Here is a 26,252-nt window from a genome sequence, read left to right as displayed (position 1 = left end):
AAATTCCCATCTGATGTAAAAGTCACTCACACACACTCCGCAACCAGAAGTATATCAGCAGGCGGTTTTGCATGTTAGTGAGTAAATAACAGTTTTATATTTATATCAACAGTATGATATTTTCACACCTACCTAAAGAGAGATGATGAATTGATCACAGTGGAAATCCAGCAATAGTCATTCACCAAACATCAAAAGCTGCTTCTTTTTTTTGTCACCTTTGTCTAGAGGGCTCCTGAGTCCTGGCCCCCAATCTCACTGGCAGCAGATGTTACACATGCTGCACCAATAGCCATGAGAAGGATGTACCTCAGAGCCCCATTAATACCGAATGCTAATATACACTGATATAAATGGAGATTACATTATATTAATGTGTTACTATCACAATGATGGGACAGTAGCTGTGAGGGCTAAACCAATCAGGAACAAGTGACATCACACAAGTTCGTATAGCACAGAATGCACAACCTGGCTAGGTTATACCCAATGCATGTGTGGAATAGGACATGACCACTTATAACAGGAGAGGGGAACACACGGTAGAGAACGGGCATTTTAGTGGTACAAAAACGTATCAATTGTGAGTACCTGAGAGCAGGCACTAATACACACTGATGATACTCAGAAAGACTAGTAACGTGGCATATATACACACACAAGAGTTCCACAGCAGAGACTGGTGTATCTGTGCATGTGACCACAATAAGCCGTACACTCCTTAGAGCTGGGCTTTATGGAAGAGTGGCCAGAAAAAAGCCATTACTTAGTGATAAAAATAAAAAGACACGATTTGAGTTTGCCAAAAGGCATGTGGGCGACTCCCCAAATGTATGGAGGAAGGTGCTCTGGTCAGATGAGACTAAAATGTAACTTTTCGGCCACCAAGGAAAGCGCTATGTCTGGCGCAAACCCAACACATCCCATCACCCCAAGAACATCATCCCCACAGTGGAACATGGTGGTGGCAGCATCATGCTGTGGGGATGTTTTTCAGCAGCAGGGACTGGGAAACTGATTCGAGGGAGAGATGGATGGTGCTAAATACAGGGATATTCTTGAGCAACACCTGTTTCAGTCTGCCTGTGATTTGAGACTGGAACGGAGGTTCACCTTCCAGCAGGACAATGACCCGAAGCATACTGCTAAAGCAACACTCCAGTGGTTTAAGGGGAAACATATAAGTGTTGGAATGGCCTAGTCAAAGCCCAGATCTCAATCCAATTGAGAATCTGTGGTCAGATTTGAAGATCACTGTTCACAAGCGGAAACCATCCAACATGATGGAGCTGGAGCAGTTTTGCCTTGAGGAATGGGCAAAAATCCCAAGGGCAAGATGTGGCAAGCTCATAGAGACTTATCCAAAGCGACTTGCAGCTGTAATTGCCGCAAAAGGTGGCTCGACAAAGTACTGACTTTAGGGGCGGTGAATAGTTATGCATGCTGAAGTTTTCGGTTATGGTGTCCTAAATGTTTGATTCACAATATACAAAAAAAAAAAAACACAACTTCACAGTTGTAGGCATATTCTGTGAATGAAATGATGCACACCTTCAATCCATTTTAATACCAGGTTGTGAGGCAAGAAAACATGAAAAATTCCAAAGGGGGTGAATACTTTTGCAACGTACTGTATATTAGTGTTTGGATTGAGGTGTACCTACAGTAAATAAAGCTACATAGTTAATGTGTTAATGCTTTAACTAACGTATCATCTGTAAAGTATATCCACTGTGTTAAAAAAAATAGTATATAGTTTAGTAAAACAAACAGAAAAACAAACACTACATTTCTAAGCATGCAGAGGATTCTTAGAAGGTAATATGATCTGCTACAGTGTTGTAATTACTAAATAAATAGCCTTGAACTAACTCCTAGGGTGTTACTGTTAGGCAATGTGCTGCAACCTCTTGACACAAAAACCCAAACACAATAAACAAGTCCCATGCACACTTTGGCTGGTCTCTTCTACACAGGCATGGCAAGGATAGAGGTCGGTCACAAAGGAAGGCTTGCTGTTCTCTTGTATGGTCTTATTAATAACCACATTTAAAAAGTGTATTTTGCTGTAATAAAACTGCCAGTTTAGTGATAGGAGTCTTGTGGCTCATGCAGAATAACTAAAATAAATAGATTTTATATACGATTGAAATGTATATGTACAATGTCTCATAGAATGAGATGCTGGACACATTTACAATGGAGTAAAGCAGTTATAGGCCATTATCCGGAAGAGGGAGCAAAGCAATCAGAATGCTGGGTGTCAATGCATGTGTTTATTAGAGTTCCTAATGGCAGGTCATCATTGTAAGTGGAGGCAACACCAGACACCACTTAAATATCCCCACACCTACTCATCTTCATACGATGACCCCATAGCCCCATGTAGGTGACTGCGGTCTATAAGTGCAACACATTGTGCTCCACAGACGTCAGTGAACTCCACTGCGAGAGCTCATCATTTGCCATATATGTTCATGTGACTGGCGTCATCCAATCCCAGACAGGCCAGGGAACCATTCCCAAGCAATACAATGTGTGACTAGATCAACACCTGAACATGAGAGCAGCAGAGGCCTGGCTACATAAACTCCTTGTGCAAAGTCTAAGCTGGCGACCATGCTCATTTCCTACAATAGGACAAGCACAGTCCCTGTTGAACCAGCTGAGCCAGTCCTTATTACAGTGCCACATTCCAGCCTGTAATCAGATGTACACATAACAAACCTTCAGGCACAGCTATATATAGCACACAAACATAGTAAAACTGGTCTTACCAACACACGGATGGTATTCGATTGCAGTAAAGATACAGGCAGCCAATCAATCTCAAACATACTTTTCTAATTTAAGCTCACAAAGTGTCAAAATACTTTAAAAAAATATGTTATGAACTCTTTCCCTCTCCCTTCCCCCCCTCCCATTCCTAAATACATACATTCCAGATTTTATTACATGAATGTCAGTAATGTTGCCGACATATTCCAATAACACAGCAGTTAGGCATCCAAGATATTCTGCACATGGTGATCTAAGACCAGTCCTGGCCAGCATTAGACGTCATACCATGACCGTAGGGCTAGATAGGCCTGAGGACCAGAAGTCATCATCCAGCAACATTGCAGGGCCATAGCCTTGTCCATAGCGCTCTGTAGTGGAAGATACCAGTAGCACAGCCTGGTTACACTACATGTCCCTCTTTCCCAGTCAGCTTGAACCAAATATGGAAATGACAAGAGCAGAGCATGCAGCTCCATCATCATACACAGACAGCACTGATCCTTTCCTTACCACAAGCGATATGAGCACATTTGCCAGTGACCGCTGCCAGCTAGGGGACGGATTGGTATGGGGAAGTCTACTTAAGAATCAAGGCATTGCCATATATAAAATGGGAGAGGAGGGGGAGGGGTAGAAGAAAAGGCACCTTCTAGGTGCAGTGCCTCCAAGTAAAAGTGAATTGTGCACATAACTGGATTAATACCAGAAATTAAAGAAAGACTTATCTGTGATGCAGAGAGGGGAGAATCTACATATCCTTATACATTCAGGATCTAACCATTCATCTTCCGAAATGCCAAATATTGTCTCACCATGTTTGAAAAGGACTCACCAACTTAGGTTACAAACTTTTCCTTCATAGAAGTGGGGGGCCCTTGGGACATGTAGTGTGTATGAGGACAGGTGAGTCATGTGAGGCCGCATCCTAGAGTTTCCTATAAATGGTGAACCAGCTTAGAGACCCCGAAGCGGACTGATCTGTGCAAAGTAGGTGGGCTCATGTCACTATAGCTCTTACACAAACCCACACTCATAGTAGGAGGAGCTTTTCCTGCTCTACACCAGGGGATATAATAAAGGTTTTAATTATATCTGTATATAGTAAAAAAATAAAATAAATAAATAATAATAAAAAACAACAACTGGTATTTATGACGATCAGCTGCCGTCCATCAATGAGGGAAGCTGCACAGTTGACAATAGATCACTTGAAACATTTATTTTACCTCATTATCAAGTGAGCAGTAGCGGCATAGCGCCTAGACTAGTGAGCGCACACATGCATAAAGGTCTGGGGGGAAAGTGGGGAAATCCAGGGGAACAGCTGGGTGTTAGAGGGCATCAGTCTGCTGTATTTGTACTGGGCCCCTCAGACGGCAGGCCTGGCTACAAACAATCGTTACTGGACCAAGATGTTAATGGATAGGCATACACCAGTCACACAGTATGACGGCACTGTGCTCTGTACTACACTGTAATAGAGGTGTAAATTAGCATGGAAGTGTGGGGAGTTACGAGAATGTACAGTATATAATGGAAGTGTAAATACATAAGGAAAACAAAGTACGCATACGCCAGCATTAATGGACAATTAGTACGATGTACACCGTTGTGAACAGCTCAGTAGGTTAAAGTTCACCAGTCACCCGTATACCGTGCAGGCAGCCATTGTGCTGAGAACAGTACCAGATACCCGAGGCACTTACGCATGCTCATGAATAGTAATCCAGACTACGAAATGGATAACCCCACTCACTTAAACACTCAAAAAGCACTGCTATAGATCAAATGTGTTTAGTGTGATTGTATTACATCATAACAAACAGAAGCAGCACATCAATGAGAAAATAAAAGCAGACCAAAATAAAACTGTTCCTTGGGGCTTCTTCCTCAAACCCAGTGACCCCTGAACATAAGTGCTATCGGCAAGGCGTCATCACTATGCGCAAACCTACACCATTTCACAAACTGAAGCCATGATTAATGTACAGTGCGGCCGCAACAGACAAGTCCAGATGGGGAGAACAAAAACGAGAAAGAAAAATAATCCACCCAGGACATCTATAACCGCCTGGAGACATCTGGAGGCACTTTCCGCTAAGAAGTTCAGTATTCATCCAGGGTGTCCGCTCTGGGGATAGACAGGCCTCGCTCCTTTAGCGCTTGGACCTTCACTTTCTCAGCCTCCTGTTTGTTGTCCTGCTCTACTCTCTGCTCCTCCAGGATCTCCTCGATGGAAACCTGAAGTAATGGCGTGTCACTCTCCTTCTCCAGGTCCTGTTGGGGAACATTAAGCAGAGACAGGACAAGGATAAGGCCGACAGTTTGGCTATACACAAGTGCAAATGTAACCCAGATCTTCTCTGTACAAGTCTTAGCTGGCATGGGGCCTTTTGCAGACACAATGCCTCTTGCAGGGGGCTGGTGTCAGCATTACTCAGCTCTCACAACACCAACATACGTCAGCATGAAAAGCTATTTGTGCTTAGAAATTAATGTTGCTGAACTAGTTGATCAATCTTAAATTTCTATTTTATTAACCAGAATAAAAAGGGATTTATCAACATTGGTAGCTATAGTTATAGGGAATTTGTGTGTCCAACATGCAGACACTTCCCTCCATTGCCCTATATAGAAAATCTACTGGTTAACAGTTTCTATGGCTCAGGGCATGTTGGGTGCTCTGAAGGGCTCATTTACTAATGTCTGTCTTATAGGCCATTTCCTTAATGGCTGCCAGGAGCAACCACATCAAGTCTTGTGGAGATTGCACTCTAAGTCGGACTCCCAGCTTTATCCTGCAGCTTTCCATACTAGGGGGTATATTTACTAAAGTGCGGGGTTTTAGAAGTGGAGATGTTGCCCATAGTAACCAGATTCTAACCATTCTAACCTGGAAGGTGCTGGATACATGTTAAGTAGAAGCCGATTGGTTGCTATGGGCAACATCTTCCCTTCTAAAAACCAGTTCTTAAGCAACTATACCCCATACCAAGTCTTTGCATCTGGTATGCAAGGCAGTATGTGAATATAAAGGAGATGGGATCACAATGAGCAAAGTTTAGGTGACCTGTAAAGCTGGGTACACACTGATATATTGGCCGTTCCATTGAACTGCCGATATATCTATAATACATTGGTTGGTACATCGATACATCTGTAAACGACGACATTCAGATATAATTGGAACAGCGCTGCAGCACAGTAGATGGCTGAAGATCTATCGGTCCTCTGAGGTGTACGGATGTCACGTTGATGAGTGACAACTCAAAAACGTAAATGCCTGCACAGTTGGGACGTCAAGCCTGGCACAGCGGTCGGACAATTGGCAAGTACGTATGCACTTACCAATCGTCAGATAGGTTGGCGGGATGGCAGACTCATCAACCTAGTGTGTATGCAGCTTAAGGGAGCATGCTGTCTTGTAGAATAGGGTTAACAGTGCTATGAAGGCCTTCTGTTTACCTATCAATGCAGTCTATTGCTCCTGGGTGTGGTCTCTGCACACAATCAGTTGAGGAGAGTACTATCATCAAAATTATAACTCTGGAGGGTGTGTGTGAGCCCTCAGGTGTGGTGTGCGTTTATGAGGAAGAGAAAGCCTCTTTTTGGCCAAGTGTAAAGCTGGGTACACTTGTCGATATATTGTTTAATCGACGTACAATATATTATGAGTGCATCGGTGGGTGTACGGGTGTCTGAACAAAGTCGTTTACAGACATATTAGGTCAGCCCTGCAGCACAGCCAATGGCGATCTATCTATACAGGCAACAGGCCTACAAGCCCATACACTGGCTGCAGGGTCCACCATCATGGACATCACGACTGGCTGGGCAAATATAAATGCCCGCCCAGTTGTGATGTCAGGTCAGACATATCGAGAGGCGGATTGGCAAGTGTGTATATAGTGTACAAATCAGCCGCACAGACAGCGAGTCAGTCTGATGACCGATCCTTTAAGTGTGTACCCAGCTTAAGAACTACATACTGTAGGTCCCAGTGAAGCAGTTTTGACAGCAGCAGATGTGGAAGCTCATCTGATTAGGGCATCCAATACTAGAAATGCAGTACCCTTGGCTGTAGCCTGTGACCTAAAGTGCATCCGAAGTCAGTGGTTTCCAAGCCCACAGGAATATCTCAGACAACATAGCAGAAGGCACAATGACCTACAGTATATATTGTGAAGTCTTTGGTCACCAACATGACAAATTGGACAAACATAAATGGAGCCCCGGCAGTGCATATAGTGGTCATCGGCTACTTCCTACTAGTCCCCATCAGGATTACCTGTTATTGGGGGATCTTTAAATTTGTGTTTGGTTTGCGGTCACACTATAGCATGTCTCATGGTGTGGGGAGAAACACATCACTATTCTTATCAATGTGATAGAGGTCATAGGTCTACTCACAATCTCTCCAAGCAGGACCACATTCTCTCCTCTGACCACAAATATCCCCCTGGGGATATCCCCATATTTCTTCCCAACGTGTATCCTTTCCACAGTCTGGTGCAGCACAAGGTTAGCTGGGGGCGCAAGAGGAGGAGAATACGGTAACAGGTCATTCTGATTTGTTTTCCGTCAATTTTCTAATAACCGCACCATAGTCATACAAGAAAAGCTATAATTGCCCTGTAAATGCTAGCCTGGTCTATGCATCAGCTTTATAATCTGCCCAGGAACAACTAAAGGGCATCTATACATCCCTTTATGGCTCACACATTATCATACAACATTTCTGATGCTTCTGGATCTTCCCCCGTTCCCCATGATCCCCTCCCCAGAGCAGGTAAGTGTAAAGCTGCATACACACACACACACACACGACTGAGTTAATGAACGATTTTAGTAAACGATTTTCTATCTTGAAAAAATGAACTAAAATCGATTACTAAAGTTGTTCATTTACTATGTTCATTTAAATGTAATGAACGATTTTTATGAACTACAAACGATTTTTGCATATTAACTTAATGAAAATCGTTGAGTTGACAAGTTTGACTGAACTACAAACGTGAACGCGCATGAACAATAATCGTTCATCGTTTGACTGAGAAAGTGAACGATTGTTTCAAACGATTATCGTTAAACAATATCGTTCAAAAAATCGTTGTGTGTGTATGCAGCTTATGCCATACATTCTGCACACAGAACTGACCAAATCCATAGGGCACGCAGACACAGGCTACCGGATTTACCATCATACTACCTGTTCTTTTGTTGGGGAAACCTAATGGATTATTTCTAACACTTGAAAAGTGCATGACATTAGTAATATTAGCTACAAGCAGGCAGGTCCCTCTATTGCTGTGAGTTACAATATTTACCTATATAAATGAGAATCAGACATTTGCATAACAAATATTTAACTTTCAGCAAAGAACAAGAATTTTCCTACAGGCATTTGAATAAGATCTATTTATTTCATGTGAGCACATTTCAAGTAAAACTATGTAGGAGGTGCCACTTTATTCAGTGTTTACCACCAATATCATCAACTGACGTCTGACCCCCACCTATAAATCAGGCCCTCAACCGACAACCTATGCAAGACCGGCACCAGAGTGACCAAACCCAACTGGTATTACCATTACAAAAAGGCACACCCGGAGACCAAGCAATAATCTAAGCTGGGGCACCCCATACCACAGCAGTGACCAAATGCCCTGATTACAGTAACAGCCAGCATTAAGGGATCCTGGCTGTACCTGAAATAGGCAGAAGGAATAAAGACACTTGGGTTAATTCCTGGTGCTTTGAATTGAAGCAGAAAAAGCCGCACATCAGGGGAGGATAGGTAACGGGAGCAGTACTATAGAGGACAAAGCAGAGTTCCGCCTTATTTCACGGTAAACCTTTGTCCTATCACAAGAAATAATGAGTGGTTTAGCTCGCCTGCAGCCAGTCATTGTAAGGACAAACTGCTCTCTATTCAAAGGCATTTATTTCACTTCAGAGTGTCCTTCACCTGCCATGTGAATGTGTCAAACAGAAACCAATCTGCATGGACAAAAGGAGACCAAGAACTGAATAGAGAAATGCTATTTGTTCAGTGAATCATTAGAAACGGAGAGAAGGGCTGTGTGCATAGCAGCCGGTTACTCACACCAACAAGCTAACTTACCACAAGTCAGATTTCTAGGATGTAGGTGCACCACTGCCTCACAGTGATGAACAGCAATGTATTTATTATTAGTCTATATAGGGTGCCGCAAGTGTGCCATAGAGGGTGACAATAAGACCGTACAAGGTAGAACAGTACAATACAGCAGAGCAGTAACTACTCAACATAGCAAGAAGAAAATTCAGTGTAACGTGCACACATTAGCGTGGGCGCAACAGAAAGAGGTGCAAAACTACGCAGTGCTGGAGTCCGGAGGCAGAGAGTCCATGGAGGAGGTGTGGAATGTAGCTTGTGTGCAAGAGAAGTAGGTAGTGAAAACAGGAGAGTCCTCCTCATAAGAGCTTACAATCTAACGGGAAAAACTGATGGGCTGTAGGGGTAGCTGAGGGCAGGAGCAAGAGTGTGAGGGATGGAAGGTGCAAGAGGGCAAGGCGAAGTACGTGGTGGACTGATGGGCTTATGAACAGGTGGGTATTCAGCACCAGTTCGAAGCTATGGGGCCTGGGGGATAGTCTGACGGAGCGAAAGCACTGGAGAAATCTTGGATTTGGGAAGAGAAGGTAGTGATCACAGAAGAGAAAAGGCAGTGGTCATTGGCTGACTAGAGAGGACGGGAGGGAGTATGTAGGGAGTAGTGGAGTTGGAGAGGGCCTTGTAAGCGAGTGAGGATTGTGTAAGGGAAGGGGAGCCAGTGCAGAGAAAGGGGAGGCTGGTGTGGAGCAGCGGGAGAAGATGTGAAGTCTGGCTAAAGTGTTGAGAACAGATTGGAGAGGGGCAAGATGTGAGCAGGAGGAGGCTGCAGTAGTCAAGACAGGAAATGATCAGTGGGAGGACAATAGTTTTGGTGGCATCCTGGGAGGGGAAGGGTCTGATGCGAGCAATGTTGCAGAGCTGGAAGTGACAGGACAGGGCAAGAGATTGAATGTGGGAGACGAAGGAGAGAGAATAGTTAAGAATGAAACCCAGGCGGTGGATTTGTGGAACAGAGGTAATAGTGGTGTTCTTGACAGGGATAAAAAAGTGGAATGGGGGCGGGGGGTGCACTAAGATAGATTGCCTTGAAATGTGTGTGAATAAAGACAGTAGAAATGGATCTGTCTACATTATTTTTTTTTTAAATATCTTTTTTTATTGAACAGCAATAAAACAGTTATACATTGCACAATCCAAGAATTAGAGAAAATAAAATTGTCTGATAAACGACTAGTCTGTTTCTTGGAACAAACAATATACAAACTACTGTTAATCTTTTCAAACTTTTTTTTTTTTTTTTTTGGAAAATAGTACAAATATAGATTGAAATTATGTCAAAGTACAAAGAAACAAAGTACTTGAATATAATATAATGTAGAAAATTACAAAATTACAAATACTGTATAAAAAAAATCAATATAGTACACCGTATAGAAATGCAAGTAAATATACAATCAATGTCACTCAAACTATGCAACTTATAGAGCCAGTGTAAGCAGCAATTGAATTTTGAGTTAACCAATTATCACATCAACTTCGGTATATCAGTCAATCGTTGCGTCAATATAATCTACATCAATGCAGAATTATATTAGAAAAAAGGGGGGGAGAGTTAGAATAAAATGATAAAAGAAACAGAAGAAGAAAGAAAGGTGAAATAGAAATAGAGGGGGAATCACTGACAGAAGGTGAGAGATACCTTGTCTGGGGGGATTCACAGAGAGCTACATATAAATAGCACAAATAGGGGCATTTTAAGTGATATTTCTTAGCATAAACCATTCCGTGTGATCAAAGACTTTCCATATGTTATTCTGAATCTGGACCGGTAGACATTGTATGTATGGTTCCCATTTTTTGGAAAAAATCCGTACCCCTCTTTCGATGTTAAAGATAGCCATACGTCTCTCCGCATAAATTACCTCCAGCAGCGCAGTTTTCCATTCCATTAGTGTAGGTGCTGATTTTGAGATCCAGTAATTAAGGATAAGTTGTTTAGCTACTGTAACCATGACTCTCAGAGCAGGTTTCCATGGGCCCAAGGAGGACTCAGACTCCCATATTGAAAATTCTGCGAAAATAAGAGCTGCCGCATTTTTGGACAATTTAAGATGTATCGTATTATTTAGATAACACAAAATTTTATTCCAAAATCTATGGATCTTTCTGCAGTACCAGAGGTTATGCGAGAGAGAGGCATTAGAGCAGTCACATTTCACACAATTTCCCTCCTCCAGTGGCACAAAATGTCTCCGTTGGGCCGGGGACATATATGTACGATTTAAAATTCTAAGATGAATTTCTTGAAGTCTCGCTGACTTAAGGCAGGGTAAAACACAATCCAGATTCGCAACAAATGGCTCCAAGTCACATAATTCGGGTATCTCTGTGTGCCAAGCTTCCGCAACTGGTGCCCAAGCATGTATAGGAATTTCAATCAGGTATTTATATAAATGAGCTATTCTGAATTTGGTTGAGCGACATAAGAGTAGAATGCGACCCATTGTATCTGTGTTAATTGAGATCCATAAAGGATTATCTAAGGATTGAATGAAATGACGTACTTGTAGAAACATAAAAAATTGTGTACGAGGGATGTCATATTTATCCTGTAATTGTACAAAGGAGAGCAAATTGCCACCCGGATCAAATACATCTTTGATGGACATGATTCCCTTTTGATTCCACATTTTAAAAAGAGGAATGTCAAGTGAAGGGGGAAAACAGGGATTACCCCATAAGGGGATGTACGGGGATGAAAAAGGATTTTTCCCCAAATGTGTATTAACCTTCAACCACGTAGTGTAAGTGTCCCAGAATAAAATATTAGAACGAAATATCTTAGGAATGTGTATTTTAGGGGTGTGTAACAAGGCTGCTGGGGCATATGGGTGAAATAATGCTTCCTCCAAGTCAGGATTAGTATAGTGATCGGTATGTAATAACCAATCAGTTATATATCGGAATATGGCAGCTTTTGCAAATGCAGAGATGCTTGGGATGCTCAGCCCTCCATTTTTTTTCAATAGGTAAGCTCGGGAACGCGGCATTCTGGGTTTCTTGTACTGCCAAATGAATTTAAAAAAGATCTGCGTAAACTTCAGTACATCCACTCTTGTTAAAGTAATGGGTAAAGTTTGTAAAAGATAGGCTAGTTTCGGGAACACCACACTCTTTATTACAGTTACTCGTCCGAGTAGAGAGAGTTTAAGATCTTTCCAAATCTGGAGTTGGGAGTTTAATCTATTTAGCAATGGAGAGAAATTAAAAGCATATAGAGAGGATAATTGAGCTGGTATAAATATACCTAAGTATTTTAATTTATGTGTTGCAATTGTGAAAAGAGAGGCTATGTGGGGATGTGTAGCTAAAAAAGTAGCTGCATCAATGGGGAGCAACTCAGATTTACTCACATTGATGCGATAACCTGCAAATGATCCAAATGTGGTAATTAGATCCAGAAGTGTAGGGATGGATCGTAGGGGGTCAGATATAAAAAGCATCATATCGTCTGCAAATAAAGACAATTTACATGTTTGGTTTCTGATAGTAATACCCTTTACCTCCGTTTCCTGTCTTATTGCTATTGCCAATGGTTCTAGCGCAATTGCAAACAAAAGTGGAGAAAGCGGGCAACCCTGTCTCGTCCCTCTCTGTGTACAGAATACAGGTGATAAATATCTATTAGTGAGAATCTGAGTAAGGGGAGAAGTATATAAGGATCGTATGATCTCAACAAAAAGGGCGGGCATACCAAACCGACGCAGAGATTCAAACAGGTGATCCCAGGTTACCAGATCAAACGCTTTTTCTGCGTCTAAAGACAACAAGAACCTGGGATCACCCGTCTCGCCCATATGCAGAGACTGCAGCACCGTAAGGACTTTCCTAATGTTTGTGACAGAATTTCTGCCACAAATAAACCCGGTTTGATCCGGGTGTATGATAGACGGGAGAATCAACTTCAACCGCTCTGCTAAAATTTTTGTCAATAATTTATAGTCTACGTTAAGTAGAGAAATGGGTCTATATGATGAAGGCAAAAGGGGGTCTCTGCCTGACTTCGGCAGAACTTTTATAATGGCCGAATTAAAATAGTGAGGGATTATTTTACTATCCATTATGGAGTTAAATACATTAGTTAAAGTCTCTGTGATTTGGGGACGTAATATTTTGAAAAACTCCCCACTCAGACCATCTGGGCCTGGGGCCTTGAACGTCTTGAGAGATTTAACAGCCTGATCTACCTCTTCATGTGTAATTTTGCCAATCAATATATCAGCCTGTGCAGATGAAATCTGTGGCAGGGTGTGTGATTCCCAAAAAGCCTCCTTTTTAGTGATATCTATTGGGTCTTGGGAATAGAGGTTTTGGTAGTAACGGAAAAAGATATTCGCGATATCTTTGCCATTGAATTGTATGGCAGAGCTTTCATCTTTGAGAGCTGCAATATTATTATGTGGCTTGGTACCTCTCAGCATGTTTGATAGGAGTCGGCTAGGTTTGTTGCCGTATCGAAAGAAATGTAATTTACCTGAGTATACATATTTATCATCCATTTGAGTGAGGATTTGATCAAAGTGTAACCTGCACTCACCATATGCGGCTCTAGTCACCGGTGAGGATGAAGCTCTTAGAGCTTGAAATGCGGATGTTAAGGCCGTCTGTGCAGATCTATAAGTGGCGTCCTGTTCAGCCTTATATTTTGTCATAAAGGAGATAATTTCCCCCCTAATCACCGCCTTAGCAGTTTGCCAATATAAACCTGGGTTATCTTTATGTATTTGGTTGTTCATTTCGTAATTGGCCCAAGCAGACTCTAGCATTGACTTAAATTTAAGGGATGAGGCTAATTTTGCCGGAAATCGCCATTGGGAGTATGAACCCAAAAGGAATTTCCCCTGTACATCCACCCACACCGGCGCATGATCCGAAATAGCTATAGTTTCAATCGATGTATCGATAATCATTGGGGATATTGAGTTAGATAAGTAAAGATAATCAAGCCTAGAAAAGGCGTTATGAGTGGCTGAGTAGTACGTGTATTCCAGATCAGTGGGGTGTCTCATTCTCCACACATCTAATAAATTCAATTCTGTGGCTATATAATTTAAACCTATTTTTGGTTGTTTGGGGGAGGAATGAGAGAAAGTTTTCCTATCTAAGGTTGGGGAAGCGACCAGATTGAAATCACCCCCTAATATAATCTTAGAATCTGCAAAAGAATATAATTTGTTAATCAATCCTAAGAAAAAAGATTTATCATATATATTGGGACCATAGACATTACACAAACAATATCTAGTGCCGTCTAGCGTAACATCCATAAGAATGTATCGGCCCTCTTGGTCCACATCAGAGGAGTGAATATCGAATTGAATACCCTTGCGTATTAGGATTACCACTCCACGTGACTTAGAACCAAATGATGATGACGCCAGTACCTGGTGGTGCAGTGTGTTTAGCTTGGCGTGTTCTGTGGGAGTTAAATGAGTCTCCTGTAAATAAGTGATATCGGATTTAAGCTTATTAAGATATGTCAATATGCGCTTTCTTTTCACTGGTGAGTGAATCCCCCTGACATTCCAGGTGCAAAACCTAAGGTGGGAATGCATCACAAGGTGTGGAAATTAGGTAATGCAAATAGTAAAAAAGTGTAGTATAAATGTTAATATACTCCCCATAATACCGGTTGGTGTTAGGTAGGTTCATAATAATATGAATGTCGGCTCTAGTATAAGTCATAAATAAGCTATGAAGGGCATGAGCTTCGTGATTCATACAGTATAAAGAAACAAATAAACAAATGGACATAGACATAAAAAGAAAATAAAGAAAGACGCTGATATGCATAGATTGCGAATCAAATGCAAACATATAACCAAAACTATAGTCATTGATCTCAGCCTATTGAAAAGGAAAAAAAAAAAAGACAATAGTCTTAATAATAACTATAAAGCAACGTCACAAGTATATATGTAATTATAATCCTAAATCAGACTATAAACATATTTTTGAAGAAAAGGGTAAAACCTGGTAAAGGCATCAAAATAGGTATGGGACATCTTCCCGTAATCAATCATTATGGTCCATCGTGGAGGGGTCCGAGGACTCTTTTACTTCGTTAAGGAAAGCCTGGGCGTCAGCAACTTCTGTGAAATCTTTAGGGCCTTGAGGTGAGAAAATGCGAAGTCTAGCTGGGAATAAGAGCGCGAAGCGAGTCCCTGATTGGATGAGCTGAGAGCAGACAGGGGACATATTTCTGCGTGCTCTGGCAACCTCCGCGGAGTAGTCCTGGAACAAGAGGATACGTTGGCCATCCCACTGAAGAGGGCCCTTCTGTCGAGCAGTTGACCATATCAGATCCTTGTGACGAAAATTTAAGCACTTGAAGATAACAGCTCTAGGGCGTGAGATGTTAGAATCGCGAAAAGGACCTAATCTATGTGCTCGTTCTATCTCAAAATTATTCAGTTCAGCCGAGATGCCGAGTAGCTCAGGGAGATCGGTTTGAAGAAATTTAGTGAGATCGTTGCCTTTAATCGTTTCCTTAAGACCCAGAAGTCGCAGGTTGTTGCGTCTGGACCTATTTTCCAGATCGTCTACCTTGGATAGTAATTGTTGTTGTGTGGTCGACATGGTAGCAACTTGTTGTTTTAGTTCCGAAAGTTCATGAAAGTTGACTCCGATCCTGTTTTCATTTTCACGCACTTGTTGTGAGACAGAGGACATTTGCGTCTTAATATCCGCCAGTGCCCCCATGAATTTATCCGCTTGGTTTTGCAGTAGTGGTTCCACTGTTTCTTTAATGGCTCTAACTATCTCTGCATATGAGAGAGGAGCAGGAACCGGGCCCATTGTGTTATGGGTAGTAGCGGGTTCGGAACTATGTGTGTGTGGCATGTTTTCCACAGGGTCTGTAGGTTGATCTGTACGTTTGCTACTACCCCTGGCTCGATTTGCCTTGGGGGTGGGCTGTGGAGCCATGAACTTATCCATGTAGAGATTGGTCTTAATTTTCACCAGGTTATGATAATACTGAGGAGTGTGTTGCTTAGAAATGGCTGTGATCACAGACAGGAGATCCTTTACATTTCAAATAATTGTGAAGTAACTTGAAAAATAGGGCTGGAGCACCATCTGGTGGTAGAAGCTGGCACTGTAACTATTCCCCAGAGTAAAGGATATGTACATAAATATTGCCAAATTTATCATCAGCTATAGCTGGGGATTCAAAAGAAGTATAGAGTTGCAAGACTTCTGTTTATAAGCAGCTGTACGTTCTCCAGTATAGGGCTTTAACTGGTAACACACAGTACCTTGTCTCCTGTATATGCAGTGTCTGCAAAATGGCGCCGTCTGTAAAAGGACCTTGAAAGGAGCCAGCGTCTGCCTTCTGCAATTATGATATGCGGTCGCGGGGACCCGTCCAGCGGCGTCCCCGTGTGTTCCCCTTGCTGCTCGCACCCACCCGCTGACTGTCTGTGAGCCAGCGTCGCGGGGTTTGGCAGTGGACCAGGCGCGATGCAGGAGCCGGGAGGCGAGGGCCGGAATCCAACACCACGCACCGCGTCTGCAGTAGGCCGCGAGGTCCGGCAGCCCGAGTCCGGGAACCAGGATCCCGCTAGGCAATGGGAACACCCGCCTTGGGGGCAGAGATGGCTTGTGGCGGTAGGAGAGCCAAGAAGCACCGCGCACGGCCGGAGGGACTGGATCAGCAGGCTCAGTCGTAACGGAGCCCCGACTCCATGCAGCTTTCCTCCTCGGCTTCCAGGCCACGCCCCCGATCTGTCTACATTATAAAGGTGTTTATCAAACAATTTAGGGATGGTGAAGATAGTTTCAAACCATTTCTGCACAATTGTTATGGTGATATATAAGGGGGCAAATCCAATCCCCAATCACGTCCTTACCAGGGGAGGTGGTGGGGGTAAAGTTATTTTTTTAGGGGAAATCTTTCCATATGGTGTTGATTTCAGTCATTCACTACCCGTTCCCCTAATAATGGTATGCTATTGCACACCTCTATTGAGGGATGTATACTTGGGTGCGAGTTATATGTATAAGTGGCGTCCCACGCGTATACTCACCGGTTACTGCAGTATTAGCCCAGCAACTCTAGTGATTTCTCCTATACTAATTGAGTCAATAGGTCGAGTGCTTGTTGTTGTAGCAGCTGTCTTTTGTACAGTCTTTGGATAAAGACACTTGCTGCTTGCCCTTGTACTGCACACATGGTGGTGACAGCAATGCGATAATATCCTGAGGAAGGTTAAGTCCCCAGCGTCCTTTAAGGTTTAACCTGCTTGTGTCCTGCTTCTCACCTTATGGAATCCAGGGAGTGGAGGACATCTGAAGAACAAGCACCTATATAGTCCATATGTCTGTGGGAGATTCAGATCACCGCTGTGTCCTCCCACAGTGACTGGTGTCTTGGTAGCCTAGTGTTCTGGTGGTGCTGGGTATTCCCTCAGGTTTCCGTGTCTGTCGGGGGAATCGGAGTCTAAATATTGGCAAGCCGATGAGACAGGGAGCGCATCCACGTGGCTTGTAGGTCAGATTGTGTGTGCCTGGATGAACCTAGAATTTGGCAATTCAGCTGATGCAAGAGTGTGTGAGTCTTCAGTTAAAGTCATATTCGAGTTACGTGACTCATGAGTTCCAACATGAATCTGCCAATCAGTGGCCTTCCTCTGGGTGTGGACAGTGATAGAAAGGTTTAGAGAGAAGGAGATTCTAGATGGAGGGAAGACAAGGAGTTCAATTTTGGCCATGTGGAGATTGAGAAAGCGCATGGACATCCAGAAGGAGATGACGGTGAAGCAACTGGACACCCAAGAGGGAGAGCTCAGAAGATGAGAGGCAGAGTTGGATGACTTTGGCATAGAGGGGATACTGAAGGTACTGACAAGTTCCCCCAGGAAGGATAAGTATAGAAATAAATTACAGTGCCAATGACAGAACCTTGCGGGATGGCCACAGAAAGGTGGGAACAAACAGCGGTCGTCGAGGTAGGAGGAAAACAGGACGGTGTAAGGATGGTATCAGAGAGGCCAATGGTCTGAAGGGTGTGCAATAGGAGAGAGTTCTCCACAATAAGGACACAGAGGTCCAGCAGGGATAAATGGCCCCTGGGTTTGGCAGAGCGCAAATGGTGACTATGGCCAGGACAGTTTCAGTGTAGTGGAGGATCAATGAGGGTGTAATCAGAGAGGTAGCTGGTGATAGACAACACATGAAAAGTTACTTATGTTATCACATGCATTGTAGCAAAATGATCTTTTGCCAACTACATTATTCACATCTTACAATCAAGACAGCAGTAAAATAAAGTTTTGGAAAACCGTTCCCATTAGGAAAACGAATACCTGCCTCTCAGAGGCCCTGCAGGGAAAGAACCAGATATTGTTCCAGGTATCAACACATAAAACATGTAACGAGAGCTTTGCACAACGCTGCCATCTTGTGACAGAGTAAGGGTGCTGCGGGCCAGTAAATCACAGAAGCCAGCAGATAAATGTAAATATATTGTAAACAGCATATTTGCTAAAATAATTTACACAATGCAAAGATTGGTTCAATTTGCATGACAGGTGTACTCTCCTCTCATGTACATTATCTCAATGTATTAGCCATTGTCGCTAATTTGCCAGGCTGCTGCTATTACAGCACTCCTATACTCCTTTTAAACAGATTTAAAAATCCCAGCTTGATGCACATGATACACACATCAACCCTGGATTTTTGTCAGTGTAAATGGATCCAACTCAGGTAGCTTGCAGGGTTGGCCAAGGGTCGTTTCCATGTCACCCTGCAGTGTAAACTGCACGATTGGCCGGCTTCAGTGGCGCTTGGAGATGGTATCATCTCAAAGCGTCCACTGAAACCAAGGGCGGCCCAGCTGGCCCGACCAGCGCTCTCCACCTACCCTCACTGCCTCGGGACCACTGCAGAGAGTGAGGTAAGAGGGAGGGAGAGGGGAAGAGTGCTGCTTTCCTGTGCCAGTGGAGCCGGGTCACTGCAGACACAGCTCCGATGTGGCACCGCGGTGTAAAAGGGATCTGATCCAGGTTGGAAACGTGTTACAAATCCCAGGTCAGGGACTTTGGTATAAAAGTGGTATTACTGGCCAAGTGTACAGTACCAACGTGTATATCGTGGGTATTCAAAATGCAGCTCACCAGCTGCTGTAAAACTAACCATCCCAGCATGCCGTGCAAATCGATTTAGCATGCCCTAATAGCAAAACTGTGGCTGGGCATGCTGGGATGTGTAGTTCCACAGCAGCTTGAGTGCCACTTGTTGAATACCCCTGGTGTACCTATGTGTCCTCATACACCATGGCTTCAGTCACGCCAAGAGCCACCCCCTCACCTCACCAGGTCAGCAGCACCTCTCATACAAAACAGGCACTCTATTCAAATATATCAACTGGAAATGACAAAACTAGAGCAGAGGGCCAATGTGATGTGCGACATTTGTACACCTGCATGCAAATGAGTCCGAATCCATATTCACGCAATCATGTGCGACAATCTCTCATTCTACTCACTGCATCTTTACTGTGCATCTAGACCTTCATGCAATTATGTGTAGTTTTAAATGTATGTGACTTAAAAAAACAAATCTATGCAAGAGATTATCTGTATAGTCTATATTGTTCAGTGAAGCATTGTTTATGGTATATATCAGGCCTGGTTTTTGCTCCAACTCAGAGCAAGTTATCTCCTTTGATCAGCAGACCATTTGACTCAGATGCAGCCTGTCTTAATCAAGGATACCATTCCTTTATATTCAGTAGGGGCAGCTGTGGCTGGTTTGGCAGCTGGGGTTAAAAGTACCAAGTGTTAAATGCACAAAGTGTGTTAAAATAACAGTTAAACAGTTGACCAAACATTGACCAACTTCTAGGGTAATTTCAGATTTAAAAACAGATTTCTTTAAAATTTGTCTAAAAGCAACTTACCTAAATCTCACCATGTACTACAGATTTCTTTTCATCGAAACAATCTTTTTTATTTTCTCTAAGGCCAACACATCCTTAAAGCTGGCCACACATCTAAAGATTATCTGTCCAACCAGCCAACTAGTTGATTGGTTGGAATGAAAATCTGGTAAGGAATGGGAGTAACTGATGATCAGCAATTTGCTCCTAAATGCCAGAAAACAGATGAAAATGGTCGTCAGACAAGTTTGTTAAATTGTTGATCTAAACAATTTGTTCAAACAAGTTTTTGTCCATTTTCCGGCGATTGGGAGCAAATTGCTGATTGTCATTTGCTTTCATACCTTACCAGATTTTCATTCCACCAAATTGGCTGGTTGGACAGATAATCTTTAGATGTGTGGCCAGCTTACTCTCTCTGCATCTCACCTCTCTGTGCTCATTGCAGCCCTTTTGATTCGCTCACCTCTAAAAACTCATGAGCTTTCTTTTTATCATACATTGACTATTACAACCTCACTGTCACTATAAAAAACTTTTACACACCATCTACAACTATATCTACTTTTCTATCCTGCTGATTTTATTAGCTGGTGACATATCACCAAATTCAGGCCACACACACAGCTCATTTACTATGGAATAAGTATCCTGCATGCCTCATACACATCACGTGTCTCCCATCACCATCCAAATCAATAAATGTGCCTTATGTAATCCACACACGATCTCAACTTATTATTTTACATCTGAACATCTCTTTACAACAACTACTACACAAATTTCTACATTTACCTGAGACTGCTGGTCCACACCTTACCCAAACTCTTTAAATAGCCCCTGATGAAGTGGCTTCAGCTACCCATCAATCTTCAAGTAAACTGAAATAACCACCATGGCTTTCCACAGACGCCTACAAATACTGTCACGTAAAGTAGAATGTGAGTGGTGTCAATCTTACTCCAAATTACTTCCTCACATACTGTAAAATAGGAATCCACCCATCTGTCATCCTAACCCTCTGTCCACCCCATCTGTGTCACCCCTGTCTGTCTGCCCCTCCCCTTTAGAATGTAAGCTCTCACGAGCAGGGCCCTCTACCCTCATGTGATTTTTCTTCCTTTACTTATATTATCTACACTATACTCCTTACAACAGCACCTAACTCTTGACACCCAGCTACTGTTGCAGCAATGTTTATATGCCATGTACTTGTCTTGTACTGTATGTCACCGTTTTCTTGCTCTGTACTTTGTTTATGTACTGTGTAAGGCGCTGTGGAACCCTTGTGGCACTATATAAATAAAGGATAATATACGAAGTGCTACGATGCAGTGACCACTGCTTTTTCTCACGCCAAGTTCAGTTTGTGCTTCATTAGCGCATAAAGCTGCAGCCCAGCGTCTCTAGAACACTGCGATTGGTGTTTCACTGCACACAATATGTACAGAAAGAGAAGTTGCGCTACTCCTTGGGTAGCATCTCAGTCACGCTGCTGTATGAGGACACATCTGTATATGATCACGTAATGAGCATTTACCTGGAAGGACTGTGATTTATTATCAGTTATTTATATAGCGAGCACATATTCCACAGCACCTACAGAGAGATAAATTGAATGACCTACATCTGGACATCTCATGACTGGACAACCCATCACCTTCCTAACAAATGTCAACCATTAAAATCAGATTACTCACCAAACTGGTCAATGCTTCTCAAATATCCAATGAGAGTTCTTCCATCTCTGAGTAGGACCAAATGTTTTTCTTTAAAAACAAAATGAAAAAACACAGCTTGTTAATTAGAAAGCTTGGTGCAATTAAACCATTAACAGGCTGACATGTGCATCATAGAAATAGAAAAAAAAAAATATAATAAAATATATATAATTTTTTTTTAGTGTTCACTCTAGCTCCGGCGCGAAGCAGGGCACCGGAGCTAGAGAGGGCACATCGTGAAGGGGGCGTAGTCATCGAAAAGGGGGCGTGTCTATAAGACACATCCCCTTTTCGTCACTCTTGGGGGCGTGCCCAGCACTTACGGACACGCCGGGCAGCCCCCAAGCCCTGCAGACAGGGAGAATAGACGCCGGGCGCATGCGCCCGGCGTCTATTCTCCAGCGGTAACCGGGTCACCGCACATTTCTTCACCCGCGGGACACTGCGACCCGCGGGTGAAGACAGTTCCTGCAGGCTGTTAGGGCAGGGTGCTTTTTGCCTTCCAGAAAGAGGGCAGGGCGCCGCGCTCCGCTAAAAACAGCCTAGCGGGAACGCGCTATATATATATATATATATATATATATATATATATATATATATATATATACACACATACATATATATATATATATATATATATATATATATATACACATATATATATATATACACATATATATATATATACACATATATATATATATGTATATATACATACATACATATATACACACACCTTGAAGACTAATATATATATTCCCTTGAAGACAATTCACAACCCTCAAAGTTAATCTCTGACACATCACATCCACTTGTTACACAACTGCAAGAATACCACAGTGAAATCCCAGTTGTTACAACTTATGGATAATGTCCCTGCATGACAAATGGGAGAAGTGTAGAGTTTAGCTGGCAGATTTTGGCATGGTTCACTGGATCACTATGCAGCCGAAAAGTGTTCATAATTCAACTGGGGACAAACAGAATTTCACACTCCCCTTACACTCCCACTTTCACACTCCCAAGTACTGCACCCTCCACCGCTGCTCAAAGCTGCTGGGAAACCCTGTAACTCTGCTTCTCTTCTGCTGCATAGTCACCCCAACAACATCAGCTCCCACCATATATGCAATCAGGCCAACTTTCCTCACGCTGATCATTGAACAGATTAGTAAAAACACTGCTGCACATCTTCTGTGCTCCAACAACGCTATTCTTAGACATAAGCGACGTTATGGGCCAATTCCCAGATCCTGGGGTCAAGGAATCTGTTAAATCCAACATGTTGGTTTTCACCGATTAGCCAATCATTGCCAAATTATGATCGTGAGCAGCAAATCAGGAATTAACATGAACAATTTCACAGACTCCCCAACGGATCGACATATCCAACCAGCAGATTGGCGGTTCCGGTTGGATTGGGGAAACAGGCAAGAAATGTACGAGACCCTATACACCAAGATGCGCAGCACCTCATTTATGGCGCTTACCATCTCTAAACGTACAACTCTCCCAAAGCATCACATTAGGTAATAAATAGAAGTATAGTCTCCATCACTGAGCAGCCCCTTCTCCAACATTCTTCAGCTCGTCTTAGGCTACAATATGAGCATTTAGTATCTTATTCACAGCACCCAACTAAAATCATATTGATCACATTTGTAAATGTGGTTGTAAGAGGACCATTACCATCCTTCTACCACACAACTATACGCCAAAGCCTGAAGAATACTACTGTTCCACCACATACATATATGGCCAGAATGTACACAATCAGTTTATGAATCACGCTCTACATTACATCACCTTTCGGTAGCAACTTACTATCCTTCCCACCTAGATTGCCTTCACGTCTCGCAAGCATCCAGCTCTGACTGCAACCAGGATGCAACAGTAAGCTGTGTTCAAGGCCCACCAAGTGATAAATAAGGGTTAGTGCAGGCAGCATTCAAAACTATAAGATAAAGCATTTGTCTCCACATCCCACTGGAGAAATGGGTAAAAATAATCACCAACAGTTGAGTGACAAATGAGCTTATACTACAAACACATGAGAACAGGTGCGCAAAATAACACACTGCCAACACACAGGAGAGGTTAAAGATATACTGCAAGCACATTACCAGTTATTATTACCAGTTAGTTATATAGCGCACACATATTCCGCAGCGCTTTACAGAGAATATCTTACCAATCGCATCAGTCCCTGCCCCAGTGGAGCTTACAATCTATATTCCCTACCACATACTCTCACACATACACACTAGGGTTAATTTTATGCTTTGGAGCCAATTAACCTACCAGTATATTTTTGGAGTGTGGGAGGAAACCGGAGTACCCGGAGGAAACCCACGCAAGCACAGGGAGAATATACAAACTCCACACCGTTAGGGCCGTGGTGGGAATCGAACCCACGACCTCAGTCCTGTGAGGCAGTAACGCTAACCATTACACTGTCTGTGCTGCCCATGAGGAAAGGTACGGACATGCTACAGACGTGTAAGGACAGGTGTGGATAACATGCTACAAGGACAGATGCTGACATGATATAGTGTTCACTCTAGCTCCGGCGTGAGGCAGGACGCCAGAGAGGGGGGCGTGGTCATCAAAAAGGGGGCGTGTCTATAAGACGTGTCCCCTTTTCGTCACTCTTGGGGGCGTGCCCGGAACTTACGGACACGCCGGGCAGCCCCCAAGCCCTGCAGACAGGGAGAATAGATGCCAGGCATCTATTCTCCGGCGGTGACCGAGTCACCGCACATTTCTTCACCCGCGGGACACTGCGACCCGCGGGTGAAGACGGCTCCCGCAGGCTGTTAGGGCAGGGCGCTTTTTTCCCTCCTTCTGGAGGGCAGGGCGTTTTTTGCCTTCCAGAAGGAGGGCAGGGCGCCGCGCCCCGCTAGAACAGCCTAGCGGGAATGCTAATGATACAAACATGTATGAGGACAGGTGCAGATAAAATGCTATAATCAAATCAAATTTATTGTCACATCCACATAAAATGCATCAGCGAAAGTAAAATGCAAGATACTCACAGTCAACAATTACATAACACCCTTAAAAATATTTAAATTAACTATAGCAGCAGGGAAAAAACTATTCCGCATCCTACTAGCACAACACCTGAGACATCTAAAATGCTTTCCAGAAGGCAAAAGAGAGAACAGAGAGTGGCATGGATGGTTATGATCGGCAACCATCTTATTAGCTTTAGAAACACACCTTGTAACATAAGTGTCCTCTAGCCTAGGTAAGGACTGACCAATAATTCTTTCAGCTGCCCTAATCACTCTAGACAGCGATCTCTGCTCCAAACATGTGGAGTTCCCATACCAAACAGTAAACTAATAAGTTAAAAGGCTCTCAATTATACCCCGGTAAAAATTTACCAGCAACGGCCTAGATAATCCACTTCCTTTTAATTTCCTAAGGAAATACAGGCGTTGCTGAGCCTTTCCTACCACTAAAGAAACATGCGACCACGACAGGTCCTCCAAAAATGTAATACCAAGAAACGTAAAATCACCCACGCTCTCTACTTCAACGCCATTCAGAATTAAAGGACGGGGAACATTTCTCCTTGACCTCCTAAAATCAACTACCACCTCTTTAGTTTTTTTTACTGTTTAACAGCAACTTATTGTCCTTACCCCCATGTAATAAGTCGATCTACCTCTATCTAATAAGTCGATCTACCTCTGCCCTATAGCCGTCCTCATCCTCGTTAGTAATCAGACCTACAACTGTAGTATCGTCAGCAAATTTTAAGATCAGATTAGATTCAGAACTAGAAACAGTCTGATGTATACAAGGAATAAAGGAAGGGACTAAGAACACAACCCTGTGGTACTCCTGTATTCACAATTAGAGATGAAAACTGATCTCCCAGCCTAACCCACTGCGAACGGTCAGACAGAAAGTCCAGTAATCAATTGCAAATAGACTCGTCTAAACCAATTGCTAACAATTTAGCAATAAGTAAAGACGGGACAACGGTGTTAAAAGCAGAGCTGTAGTCTACAAACAACAGTCTAACATACGAATCCTTATTCTCTAGACAGGGCCATATTGACTGTCTATAGATTATGTGGTAGGAAAAAATGTAATAAGATGCTACATATTACATGTATGAGGACAGATGCTAACATGATACAGAATATATACAAGTACAGGTGCAGGTAATGACAGGCTACAGACATGTAGGAGGACAGGGGCAGGTAATGACAGGCTACAGTACATGTAAGGAAGGACAGGGGCAGGTAATGACAGGCTACAGTACATGTAGGGGGGACAGGGGCAGGTAATGACAGGCTACAGTACATGTAGGGGGGACAGGGGCAGGTAATGACAGGCTACAGTACATGTAGGGGGAACAGGGGCAGGTAATGACAGGCTACAGTACATGTAGGGGGGACAGGGGCAGGTAATGACAGGCTACAGTACATGTAGGGAGGACAGGCAGGGCCATACTGACTGTCTATATCCTCTATGAGGCTGGCGGTCCCCGGCATGTAATTCATGTTGTCTACCGCCCCGCTGCGGGGCAATTCCTCACGCCGCACCCCACGCAGACACAGTAACCGGAAATCCCGCCATCTTTGAAGGCCAGCTTCCGGCGGCGCGGCAGCTTCTTGCAGCCGTCATATAAGCGGCAGTGACGCCATCATTCCCATTGACAGGCCGGCCGTGCTGCGGGGGCGTGGCTACG

General features: G+C 43.2%; 1 protein-coding gene across 1 annotated transcript; it reads right to left on the bottom strand.

Annotated features, from left to right (window-relative positions):
• Positions 1-4,559: 4,559 nt before the first annotated feature.
• Positions 4,560-26,189, bottom strand: LSM1 (LSM1 homolog, mRNA degradation associated). Its single transcript, XM_088480382.1, has 4 exons — positions 26,019-26,189; positions 21,524-21,592; positions 7,192-7,307; positions 4,560-5,058 (listed from the first exon to the last, which is right to left on the bottom strand). The coding sequence occupies exons 1-4, from the start codon at positions 26,062-26,064 to the stop codon at positions 4,888-4,890; spliced, it is 402 nt and encodes a 133-aa protein (XP_088336508.1). The 5' UTR covers positions 26,065-26,189; the 3' UTR covers positions 4,560-4,887.
• Between the last annotated feature and the right edge of the window lie 63 nt (positions 26,190-26,252).

Source organism: Taudactylus pleione, unplaced genomic scaffold (genome assembly GCF_031769625.1).
Source record: "Taudactylus pleione unplaced genomic scaffold, aTauple2 ptg000253l, whole genome shotgun sequence".
NCBI classification, from domain to species: Eukaryota; Metazoa; Chordata; class Amphibia; order Anura; family Myobatrachidae; genus Taudactylus; species Taudactylus pleione.
Note: the sequence above shows the minus strand (reverse complement) of the source record. Positions and strands in the feature narration are given on the sequence as shown.